This window comes from Myotis yumanensis, unplaced genomic scaffold, assembly GCF_028538775.1.
Source record: "Myotis yumanensis isolate MYYU_CA2020_CCGP unplaced genomic scaffold, mMyoYum1.0.hap1 SCAF_2, whole genome shotgun sequence".
Lineage (NCBI taxonomy): Eukaryota > Metazoa > Chordata > Mammalia > Chiroptera > Vespertilionidae > Myotis > Myotis yumanensis.
In genome coordinates, this window is record NW_027223753.1 from 146,699,642 (window position 1) to 146,712,686 (window position 13,045).

Consider the following 13,045-nt stretch of genomic DNA (forward strand, 5'->3'; position numbering starts at 1 on the left):
CTGGTTGTGCTCCTCTACCAGTTTCCCTTTGTTGTAAATCTGCTCACTCTAATGTTGCTTATTTTGCCATTTAGAAGTCCTGGTCTACAGAGCTGCTCAGTAGGGTGTGTAACCATCACCAGGACTAGGATGCTGATCTGCATGTGACTTGCTGTCTCTCCTTCAACTACAAAATTATTCCAACACCACAGAACGAAGTGAGATGTACATACCTTCTTGTCACTATAAGAAAGTCAACATGACTGAAACATTTACTGATTAGGTGGCCTTAAATCATAGAAAATATAAATCCTTTAGTCACAAAACACCCATGATAAGTAATAAATTCAAATGTTAACAAGGACGTTGAAGTTTTACTCATGCTTTTTTTCTTAGGTAATTTCGAGTAACTACAAAGCCGTGCAATGGTGGTCTGGGTGTTGGAAAGAGGCCTCAGCCATTGTTAGCTGCCTCTGAGTGCACACGCACTGTGATCGCTGCAGAGGTGGTCAGGCTGTGTCGAAGGTCCATGTGGTGAGAGCAGCAACAGAGCTACAGAAACATGGGTCACATACACAGGCTTACACAGGAACAACAAGAAAAACGAACCACCGAGTGGGGACTTGAACTTGTTTAATGATGAATGAAAGCTGCTTTGAAAGTGATAATTTTTCATTACTTTATTAAATGCCATATTCATTTTAAAGGCTTTAACCGTCCATAATCATCATGATACAATATGTGTGTGTATATAAAAATACTCATTGAACATGCTTTAAGAGTTATAATTGTGTTTTGAAACATGCAACATGTAATATGATTTGATATAAAAAACCAACTAATCAGAAGCACACACAAAAAATCACACTGATATGTTTTAATAAGAACCCATTGCAGATTCTGGAATGATTGTTGCATGCATGTCCCTAGTCATGTTCGATTTCTCCTTCAGCTGTGATTGGAGTAATGTGTGTTCCACAACACCGATTCTAATGTCCATCTGAACAGTTTCCTGCTTCAGCTTTGTTAAGCTCTGTTTAATCTTTACCAAAGGAGCTGCAGAATGAAAATAACATGGAATAAAAATATTTATTTGGCGTAGCATCATATTACAGAGTTGTAACACGTCCCCCACTTTGTCTTAAGCCAAAAATAGGGTTAAAAACAGCCAACAACTTACTGACATTCACACCATTTTGCTGTGGCATTTTAACCACCTGAGATTTATAAGATGGGAAATGATACAGGATTTGAAGTACTGAGGCTGAACTTCCTGTCTTTTCTATGGAAAGAGTTGCTAAACAGGTGGTTTAGGGATGTCTTCAATTTTTTTATGGATTGGTACATATGTCTGAAGGGGAAGGGATACAGTGGAAGAAAAAGAAAAGGAAGAATTATCTTTGAGAGATATAATGGGTTCATTCAACCACACTGCAAAACCCCTACATATCCCCTTTTGAAAGATGGCTCAGTATATCCTATGTAATAAAGAGCTAATATGCTAATTAGACCAAACAGCAAAACGACTGTCCAGATGACCTTCTGGACGAAGCCAGGGCTGTGAGGGCCAAGGCAGCCGCAGTTGAGAGGGCTGAGCCCCTTGCATGAATTTCGTGCATTGGGCCTCTAGTACCACTAGGTAATCTTTCTAGAGCATAGAAGTGCCTTAGGCAATCACTACTGGGCCAGGTCAAAATAACTAGCTCATGATGGAGGATGATTACTGAAGGATTATTAATTTTTCTCTATTTGACCTCTGCCCAGTCAGGTCTACTGGGGAAGAGAAAAAAAAAACAGAGGCCATCAGATCACTGCCTGTGTGTCATTGGGGCATACACTTAGTGCTCTTTTGTACATAAAATGGGATAATGAAGCTCATTTGACGAAAACAGACCAGAATATTTTTTTAAATTGACACAACAAAGTGCATAAATATTTCCTACTTCATTTGAATAGAAAAAACCCTACATACAGTTCAAATGGCTCTTCTCAGCTGATTTATAAGGAAAACAGTGTACTGACGACCAGACATCATTTTGGCACCATGTCTCTCGCCCTAACACATTCATTTTAAAAAGCAGACTCCCTACTTATTACGACCGTTTTCTCTTGCTCATTTTCTTCTTAAAATGAGTGTGTACTTACCACCATCAGTCATACTGCTACCTTTTTCTTCCATTTCTTGCTTTACCTTTTCTAGTTCTTCAGTAACCTTTCATTAAAAAAAATTTTTTCATGATCAATGAATTTTAATAAACTTTCAAAAATTTTAAATGCTGCATTAAAAAACTTAGAAATAATATACACATAAAGACTATAGAGATATTAGGAGTATTCTGGACATAATTTGAATAAGAAAAAGTATGCAGCCATACAAAGCTTTTTATCTTCTGAGAGTGCTCTTAATGTTAAGTTCACGAAATTACTTCCACATTAACTTTCTCAGGTGGTAACATGACAGAATAATAAAAACTAAACTTTTGTCTCAAACCTTATAGTTATCTCATAGCATCTACTCTGCCAGTCTCTAATAATCAGTTATTAATTAAAATAGTACAAATATTCTAAAAAGATTTTGGATTTCTAAAGGTCTACAAGATATCTTTCTTAACATTACAGTTTTATAAGAGAATATGCCACCTTTATCTCTATAGCACACTAAAAATAATGTGTATACCATATGGCTATGTATAAAAATATTCTATCTGCTCTATCCAAACCATGAACTCCAAGAGGCATACTCTGCTATCATATTGGTTCTTATCTGTACTCCACATAATACTCAAAATTATACAACTATTTTTTTTTTTTTTTAAATATATTTTATTGATTTTCTTACAGAGAGGAAGGGAGAGGGATAGAGAGTTAGAAACATCGATGAGAGAGAAACATCGATCAGCTGCCTCTTGCACATCTCCTACTGGGGATGTGCCCGCAACCCAGGTACATGCCCTTGACCGGAATCGAACCTGGGACCTTTCAGTCCGCAGGCCGACGCTCTATCCACTGAGCCAAACCGGTTTCGGCAAAATTATACAACTATTATTAACGAACATCCAAAATAGCGTCGATATAGGTAGGAAATACCATCTTGAAAAAAATGAAAAATTTTTATATAATCTAGAACTAAGCATAATTATTGTGACTTAGTGGGCTTTATTTTTTTACCATACTAGTGAGTAAAAACTTCCTTGGGAAGAAGGTATTCATCCAAGTAAAGCAAATTAATTTTTTCCAGCACCTGAAATGTTACAACTGAGGATAACTATCCACTCTGAAAGAATTGAATGACTCCCTGGACTCCCTTCAAGTGTTAATTTACTCAACCTCAGTGAGCACTTCATTTCTATATAATATTTAATTTGCCTAGAAGCTCCACAGGATTAAAGTATAAATATTTTCAAAGTTATATTTTTTATATTTTAAAATAACCATTTACTCCTCAAATAATGTCTATAAAAGAAGCTTAACTGTATTATATAGAAAAGTTTGTGACAATTATACTGAATTGTAATAAAAGATAATCCTGGATTTTAGTCCCACATTGGCTACTGACCTTATTAAAGGTATTTTTTTTCTCTCTCAGCTCTTCAGTGAAAAAATAGGAATAGATATTAGGTTTTACTTCACTTTCAAGATGATGACAATAAATACACTATATATATATATATATATATATATATATATATATATTTTTTTTTTTTTTTTTTCCAGGAGTTCTCAGAAGGCAAGGGTTCCACACCACTCCCAATTTGTAGAGAGAGAAATACTCAGTATCACATACACATTATCAATAATCACTAAAAACAAATCTTGGATCTCAAAGACTAATATTAAAAGCTGTTATAGATATTTAAGCCAATGCTCTACCTATTCTTCTATGTATCAATTATAATCATTATGTTTAAGAAAGTTAAGGAAGGTTATAAATTTGCTAATATTATCAGCAGGTTTTATGTTCAATTTAATAGAACTTCAGGCAGTTGATGGAAACAAGTAGAATATACATACATAATTGATTCACTGATTTAAAAAGTTATCAATTTTCTCCTAAAGAAAAAATTCAAAGCCACAGAAATAATTATTGAAACAATGCAAGGTGTAGCAGTATTAAAGCATCAGGGCTCTGAACAGCTGGCTCAGGTGATAGATGGGGAGTCTGCAAGAGTACACAGCATGTACCTCAGACAGCAGTCTGGTCCTCTCAGTCACTCCGCCATTTCCTTGCTGGTATCGCTCCCTTGCCTGAGAGAGAAAACATTTTGTTTAATGACAAATTCACCACAGAAACAGAGTACTTAAATATGACCTCTGTGTGTTTGCTATTTCTGCACATCATTTTGTGACAACCCCTCCCCTCATTTGTGAACACATTTGTGGAAGTGACATTTAACTGTAGTTATTTTATGTCCTTAATAGGCACCATGTATTTAAATAAAGCACTATAAAATGATGAACTACTTTAACCTTCACATACTGTCTGTGTAACTGGCACGGGCATGGTTCACAATAAAAACTGTCCTCGGCCATTATTTTACAGTTTAGGAGAGAGGCCCTTGGTCGATCTAATTTGTGTCCTATGCAGAGAAAACCAGTTTTAAAAAAATCAATCATAATAGAGCATCAGGATCAGCAATTAATAAGGATTAACAAAGAGTATGACAGTATGCAATATGTTTTTGGGAGCTAATTTAACAATCAATTATTTAATAGCAAAGTTTGAGAGCTACATGGTGGCTTTAGTCAGATTTTTACAGCATTTTAAAAGTAAAAATATCCATGAATAGATGAGAATGTGAAGAAATAATTAAACAACTAACAATAAAAAGGTAAAGATTACTTTCTGGCCCTAGCTGGTTTGGCTCACTGGATAGAGCGTCGGACTGCGGACTAAAGGGTCCCAGGTTCGATCCCGGTCAAGGGCATGTATGTTGGTTGCGGGCACATCCCCAGTAGGGGGTGTGCTGGAGGCAGCTGATCGATGATTCTCTCTCATCCATGTTTCTAACTCTCTATCCCTCTCCCTTCCTCTTTGTAAAAAATCAATAAAATATATTTTTAAAAAAAAAAGATTACTTTCTGCTTGGTCTTTGAGAAATTCTGAAAGAACAGAAGTATGTTGTTTATTTCCATATTTTTCTCCCTTAACCTTGTCTGCTGAAAGAAAAAAAATATGCCTTCAACTGACATTTGCAAGTCAGTTCTTACTATTCTTCTTCAACATCAGGAAGGAGGGGGCATAAATCTCAAAGGAAAGCCTTTAGATCCCCACTTCTAGGACAATAACTGCTGCTTTCAAAGGCTGAAGGTTTTATTTTTTGGTTGAAATTCTAAAACTTTGAAAGGATTAAAAAATTTGCTCATTTCATTAATTAAACTGCTTGTCTTTGAACGTGTCTCACTTTCATATTGCTTATTACATGGTTGTAAGTCATTATGGCAAGAATCTCTTTTCCCTCTGACATATGTAAATGCATAGTATTCTTTATCCTCCCACTCATATGGTAAATTAACAGCAGATAGAAACAAAACTAGGTGTCCTGACCCTCTGTTCTTGTTCTAAGTCATATTCCCCAAAATATATGCCTTCAATTATTTAAATCAAATGAAGAAATTCATTTAAAGACTTCTAGGAGATCATTTCTATCACATGCAATATGGAAATGACAAGTTTTATTGCCTCACTTGGCTTCCTAAAGTGGGCAGAGAATCAGTATACAGTAAGTCCTCACTTAATGTTGTCCATTGATAGGTTCTTGGAAACTATGGTCTTAACCAACTTTACCCTAAGCTAATTGATAGAAACAAGAGTTAAGTTCTACGGCATAGTTTTGCACATCGATTAGCCTATTGTGAAAATTGGTTTTGTTTACACATCATTTTGCTTAAAATTGCAGTTTCCAAGAAGCTGTCAACAATGTTAAGTATGGACATACTGCATTGATGTTTGTGAAATACATTTCACAATTTTCCAACGAAAAGTGCTGTGTCAAGCTTAAGGATTAGGGTCATTAATTGGAATAAATCCCTGGATATCATTCTTAAGTTACCTCACTCAGCTGAGCTTGAGCTGCACGATATTCTTGAACCAAGTGTTCAAGCTGACTATTGATATACTTTTCTCGGCTGCCGATCTTCTCCAGAGTCCTTCCAATTTCATTATGGAGTTTGTCCAAAAATCCCTAGAAATTCCATGTGACTTTAGTAGATAAAAAAATTCACATATTTTTCAAAAAAAAAGTTTAAAATGGATTAAATCTTCTTCAATCCATCCCACAAATCCTCAACCACTAAAGAAGACAGTTTGAAATTTTCAATAGCAAAAGAAGTCTGTAGTGAGAAATATAGTCAATTTTCAGAATATTGAAATAAAATGGCACCTGGCAGTGTTAGTCAATTCATTCATTCCTATGCATATCTAGAATAGATATGAGTGAAATTTGCTTTGTGTGAAGTTCACAATCCAAGTAGGAAAGGGAATAACATGAGTTTCTTCTAGCACAATTCAAACAAGGCTGGAATAGTCCAGTTGGAAGTAGATCATTAAACATAGCTCTAGTCTGAGACCCACAAATTCTCATTCAAATTTTGCTTCTTTGTGGTATACTCTAAAAGTCCTATTTCTGGCAGGGCAGTAAGCCTGGGTAAGTTGTGGATTCTAGGCCTGGTTGGCCTGGCACTCTGTTATTCCTTGGGATTCAGAAAGGAAAGAATGATGAAATGTTTCTCTATATACTAGAGGCCCAATGAACAAAATTCGTGCACTCGGTGGGGGTCCCTCAGCCTGGCCTGTGCCCTCTCACAGTCCAGGAGCCCTCTGGGGATATACAACTGACGGCTTGGGGAGTGGGCCTAAGCTGTCAGTCATACTTCTTTAGCGCTGCCACGAAGGTGGAAGAGGCTCCCGCCACAGCGGCTGTGCTCGCCAGCTGTGAGCCAGGCTTCTGGTTGGACAGTGCTCCCCCTGTGGGAGCACACTGACCACCAGGGGGCAGTTCCTGCATTGAGCATCTGCCCCTTGGTGGTCAGTGCATGTCACAGCGACCAGTCGTTCTGCCATTCGGTCGATTTGTGCCGGGAGCCGGTCCATCCTTGCTGTTTCAAGGGACCTGGCATATATGGCATACTGTTCTTAATATGTTTGCTCACCTTCTTGGCGCTATGTGTTTTAACCACGGTCACCTCTCCGAGAAAGGTTGTTTTCCCAGGTAGGGATTTTCCCCTGAAGTTAGGGAGGGGATAAAACCCCTTAACTAAGTGCCAGGCGGGTAGTTAATCACTTTAACTACAAACAATCATGCTTGAGCTACATAATCTTTACTCCCTGGAATGGAGATAAGAAACGCCCTAACTTTTGGAATAGAAATTGATAGGATTAAAATCAACTGGTATAAATACAGATGTAACAAGACAGCAGAAGACAGAACCCAGAGATAGAACCTAGAGACAGAACCTAGAGACAAGACTTGGCTGGAGATCCTACACAGAACCTAGAGACAGAACCTAGCGAGAGAACCTGGCTGAAGAACCTAGAGACAGAACCTAGAGACAGAACCTGGATAGAACATGGCAAGAAAACCTGACTAGAACCTGGTGACTGAACCTGGCTGGAGAACCTGGACAGAACCTGCCTGGAGAACCTAGCAAGAGAACATGGACACAGAACCTGGCTGGAGATCCTAACCAGAACTTGGCTAGAGATCCTGGCTAGGCTGCTGATCAACTGAATGCTGTCTCCGTGTCATTCCTTCATCGCCGACTCCGTCCACACCTTTGGGGACCCCTGGACCCGCTGGGGTTGGACCACAACAGATTTGCATATTAGCCTTTTATTATATAGGACTAGAGGCCCAGGGCACTAAATTCGTGCACTCAGCGGTGGGGGGGTGTCTCTCAGCCCGGCCTGTGCCCTCTCGCAGTCTGGGAGCCCTCAGTGGATGTCCGACTGATGGCTTAGGCCCGCTCTCCATGGGAGAGGCTCCTGCCACCACCACTGCACGTGCCAGCAGTGAGCCTGGCTCAGGGCTTCTGGCTAAGCAGAGTTCCCCCTGTGGGAGCACACTGACCACCAAGGGGCAGCTCCTGCATTGAGCGTCTGCCACCTGGTGGTCAGTGTATGTCATAGCGACCGGTCATTCTGCTGTTCGGTCGATTTGCATATTAGGCTTTTATTATATAGGATGGTCTTTGGTTGATTACTTCCCACCCACCCACGATCGAGGCTGGGGAGGGACGCGGGCGATTGGCCAGCCGGGGAGGGACCTTGTGCGGGCTCCAGGGGATGTCCGGCCCATCTCACTCAGTCCCAATTGGCTGGACCCTAGCAGCAAGCTAACCTATCAGTCAGAATATCTGTCCCCTGGTAGTCAATACATGTCACAGCAACTGGCCTACTGGTCAACTGTCTGCCCCTGATGGTTAGTGCACATCATAACAACTGGTCGATCAGTTGACTGTCTGTCCCTTGGTGGTCAGTGCACATCATAGAAAGCAGTTGAGTGGCCTTAGTATATCATTGGCATATTATGCTTTGATTGGTTGAGTGGCCAACCGATGACTGGACACTTACATATTAGGCATTTATTATATTAGGTTTTATATATATACTAGAGGCCCGGTGCACAAAAATTTGTGCACTCGGGGGGGGGAGCGGGGGGGGTCCCCCAGTCTGGCCTGTGCCCTCTCACAGTCTGGGACCCCTCGGGAGATAACGACCTGCTGGCATAGGCCTGCTCCTGGGTGGCAGAGGGCACGCCCAATCTCTAGGTGCAGCCCCTGGTCAGGCTCAGAGCAGGGCCGATTGGGGATTTGGGGCGCCGCCCACTGTCATGCACAGAGCAGGGCGGATCGGGGGGTTGCGATGCCACCCTCAGTCACGCTCAGGGTAGGGCCGATTGGGGGTTTGGGGCACTGCCCCCTGTCACACTCAAGGCAGGGTCGATGGGGAGGTTGCGGCGCCACCCCGTCATGCACAGAGCAGGGCCAATCAGGGGGTTGAGGCACTGCCCCCTGTCACTCACAGAGCAGGGCCCATCAGGGGGGTTGGGGCTCCGTACCCTGTCACACACAGAGCAGGGTCGATCAGGGGGTTGGGGAGCTCCCCCCTGTCACACACAGAGCAGGGCCCATCAGGGGGTTGAGGAGCTCCCCCCTCTCATGCACAGGGCAGGGCTGATCAGGGGCTTGAGGAGCTCCCCTCTGTCACTCACAGAGTAGGGCCGATAGGGGAGTTGGGGCACCGCCCTCTTCATACACAGAGCAGGGCCGATCAGGGGGTTGGGCGCCGCCACTGTCACACTTAGGGCAGGGCCGATGGAGAGGTTATGGCTCTACCCTGTCACACAAAGAGCAGGGCCCGTGGGGGGGGGGGGGAGGGGGAGGGTTGGGCCCCGCCCCCGTCACACACAGAGCAGGGCCGATCAGGGGGTTGGTGCGCCGCACCCTGTCACACACAGAGCCAGAGGGCGATCAGGGGATTGGGGAGCTCCCCCCTATCAGGCACAGAGCAGGGCTGATCAGGGGGTTGGGGCGCCTTCCCCTGTCATGAACAGAGCAGGGTAGATAGGGAGGTTGTGGCCCCGCCCCGTCACACACAGAGCCGCAGGGTGATCAGGAGGTTTGGGCGCTGCCCCCTGTCACACTGATCCCAGTGCCGGGAGGCCTCGCGGCTCCGCTGATCCCGGTGCCGGGAGGCATATTACCCTTTTACTATATAGAATAGAGGCCTGGTGCATGGGTGGGGGCCAGCTGGTTTGCCCTGAAGGGTGTCCTGGATCAGGGTGGGGGTCCTCACTGGGGTGCCTGGCCAGTCTGGCTAAGGGGCTGAGGGCCGTTTTCAGGCTGGCAGGTGACTGAAGCTCCCAACTGATCCTTTTTTTCTTTTTTTTTTCTATTCTGGGCCAGCTTTAGCTCTGAGGCCTCACTGCTGAAAGCAGGTTTCTGGCCTTTACCTTCTGTATTTGATACAATGTTGTGTTCTGGCTGGCTGAAGCCTGGCTGACTGAAAGCCTGTTTCTGGGGTTTTGTTTAGCTTCTATATTTGCAACATAGTTGCTTAGAGTTGCAGCTGAGAGGCCGGCAAGTCAGGCGGGGAACGTTGGAGTCTGCCATCACTGGAGCAAGCAAGCCTCCCTGTTCACTTCAGTGCATGGCTGCCGGCCGCCATCTTGGCTGACAGTTAATTTGCATAAGGATATGCTGATTAGCCAACGGGAAGGGTAGCGGTCGTACGCTAATTACCATGTTTCTCTTTTATTAGTATAGACTAGAGGCCCAGTGCACAAAAATTTGTGCACTCGGTGTGGGGGCCCTCAGCCCGGCCTGTGCCCTCTCGCAGTCTGGGGCCCCTCAGAGGATGACCACCTGCTGGCTTAGGTCCGCTCCCCAGGGGATTGGGCCTAAGATGGCAATCAGACATCCCTCTGGCAGCTCGGGAGCCCTCGGGGGATGTCCACTTGCCAGCGGGGAGCAGGCCTAAGCTGTAGTCTGACATCCTTAGTGCTGCTGAGGAGGCGGGAGAGGCTCCCACCACCACCGCTGTACTGGCAGCCGTCAGCCTGGCTTGTGGCTGAGCAGAGCTTCCCCTGTGGGAGCGCACCGACCACCAGGGGGCAGCTCCTGCATTGAGCATCTGACCCCTGGTGGTCAGTGTGTGTCATAGTAACCAGTCATTCCCAGTGGTTCTGCTGTTAGGGTCAATTTGCATATTACCCTTTTATTATATAGTATAGAGGCCTGGTGCACAGGTGGGGGCCGGCTGGTTTGCCCTGAAGGGTGTCCCGGATTAGGGTGGGGGTCCCACTGGGGTGCCTGGCCAGTCTGGGTGAGGGGCTGATGGCTGTTTGTAGCTGGTCACACCCCCTTCAGGGTGGGGTTCCCCACTGGGGTTCCTGGCCAGCCTGGGTGAGGGGCTGATGGGTGTTTTCAGGCTGGTCACACCTCCTTCAGGGCGGGGGGCCCTACTGGAGTGCCTGGCCAGCCTGGGTGAGGGGCTGATGGCTGTTTTCAGGCTGGCCACACCCCCTTCAGGGTGGGGGTCCCCACTGGGGTGCCTGGCCAGTCTCGGTGAGGGGCTGAGGGCCATTTTCAGGCTGGCCAAACCCCCCAGCGACGGAAGCTCACAGCCTCTCCTTTTTTTCTTTTTTTATTCTGGGATTTGTTTACCTTCTATAATTGAAACTTTGTTGCCTTCAGTGGAGCTCAGAGCCCCATGGCAGGCGGGAAGCTTGGCTTCCTGCTCGCTCCAGCTCTGTGGCCATGGCCAGCTGAAAGCAGGTATCTGGGGTTTATTTATCTTCTATAATTGAAACTTTGTTGCCTTCAGTGGAGCTCAGAGACGGCCGGGAAGCTTGGTTTCCTCCATCACTGGAGCAACCAAGCCTCCTGCTCGCTCCAGCTCGGTGGCTGCCGGCCACCATCTTGGTTTGGTTAATTTGCATATAGTCGCTCTGATTGGCTGGTGGGCATGGCTTAAGGTGTAACAAAGGTATGGTCAATTTGCATGTTTGTCTTTTAGCCCATATATATATATATATATTAGAGGACCAATGCACAAAATTTGTGCAAGGGCCTTGGCCCCCACCACTACGCTGGCCGCCTCTGCCTCGGCCCCTGTCCTCTGCCTGCTGCCGTGGCCAGGGACCTCTGCTGCCTCTGCCTCGGCCCCCGCTCGCTGCGGCTTTGTCTGGAAGGAAGGACGTCCAGAAGGATGTCCAGTGTAATTAGCATATTATGCTTTTATTATTATATATATAGATATAGATATATACATTAACTATATATCTAATATATGTACTGTAATATATATACCACTATTATATAAAATTACCTTTCTTGAGTTGGTTTAAGTGTTTAGGCCTGTGGAAATTAATATGATACATTCAAATCAGTAAGCTCCTAAAGGGCAAAATTTGTGTCTCTTTTCTTTCATGTTCTTCCTTAATAGGTGTTCCACAGAAGAGTCAACGTATATTCACATACCTTGGTCTCCTTTAGAGCAGATTCAATTCCACTTTTGTGCTGGTGCATTTGGTCAACATGGATTCTCCAATCCTATAGGCATAAGAGCATATAGGAACAAATGAAAAACATTTCTTTCTTTTGTCTACTTTTTTTGAAGTTGTATATTTTAAATACTTTGGTTGCTGCCTTATTTCAGGTGGGAGTCCTATATATAGATTGCAATCAGATTATAAAGAAATATATATAGAGAGCACTGTAGAATAAAAGGTTCTAAGTAAGTGTAAATTATTTTATGTGTTCACAGAGTGATGTCTGACAATTTGAATATAAATTATTCCTGCACTGTTGGTGGTTAATATTTATGACTATCCATCAAAATGAAAAAGAAATCTAATTACTAGAAAAGAAATACTTGTTTAAGCAGTAACAATTATGTTTGCTAGAAGCAATGCTGGAATCAAGATTCATATATCAAATATTAGCTTGTCCCTTGGAAATAAAATGGGGCCCTCTTTTTCAGTAAGACTTTGGAGTCTGTCTTAAGAAAGGAAGTCTTGCCGAAACCGGTTTGGCTCAGTGGATAGAGCGTCGGCTTGCGGACTGAAAGGTCCCAGGTTCGATTCCGGTCAAGGGCATGTACCTGGGTTGCGGGCACATCCCCAGTGGGAGATGTGCAGGAGGCAGCTGATCGATGTTTCTCTCTCATCGATGTTTCTAACTCTCTATCTCTCTCCCTTCCTCTCTGTAAAAAATCAATAAAATATATTAAAAAAAAAAAAAGAAAGGAAGTCTATAATGATTTAGAGTTCATATATTTTGAGTTATTTTGTACTACTACTAGACTGATTGAATTAGTGTGCATATTTGAAACATACTCCAAAATCTTAATTTCCTACAAGGTATCTTCAAAATTTTTGCTTTACCTTACCACAGGTAATAATTTTAAGACTTGAGAAATACCCACTATAAGAGAACAAATATTATATTAAGGTGAAGTGATGGAATCGAGATACTCCTCTACCACCCATACCCACTCCACTTTGCTATCTACAGTATCTTGTGAAGAGAAAAGTATTTTGTGACTAGTCCCATTCTGATTTCTTAA

General features: G+C 43.4%; 1 protein-coding gene across 2 annotated transcripts in view; it reads right to left on the reverse strand.

Annotated features, from left to right (window-relative positions):
* Positions 1 to 595: 595 nt before the first annotated feature.
* IFT57 (intraflagellar transport 57) overlaps positions 596 to 13,045 on the reverse strand; it is a 67,731-nt gene continuing 55,281 nt past the window's right edge. Inside the window, exons 7-11 of one of the 2 annotated variants that reach the window (XM_070406146.1) lie at positions 11,959 to 12,030; positions 6,030 to 6,161; positions 4,162 to 4,224; positions 2,125 to 2,191; positions 601 to 1,035 (exon numbers count right to left, since the gene is read on the reverse strand). In XM_070406146.1, coding sequence (XP_070262247.1) covers positions 857 to 1,035; positions 2,125 to 2,191; positions 4,162 to 4,224; positions 6,030 to 6,161; positions 11,959 to 12,030 — 513 coding nt within the window. In that variant the 3' untranslated portion in view covers positions 601 to 856. Of the gene's footprint in view, positions 1,036 to 2,124; positions 2,192 to 4,161; positions 4,225 to 6,029; positions 6,162 to 11,958; positions 12,031 to 13,045 lie in introns of both variants that reach the window. The other variant, XM_070406147.1, reaches the window with a different exon arrangement.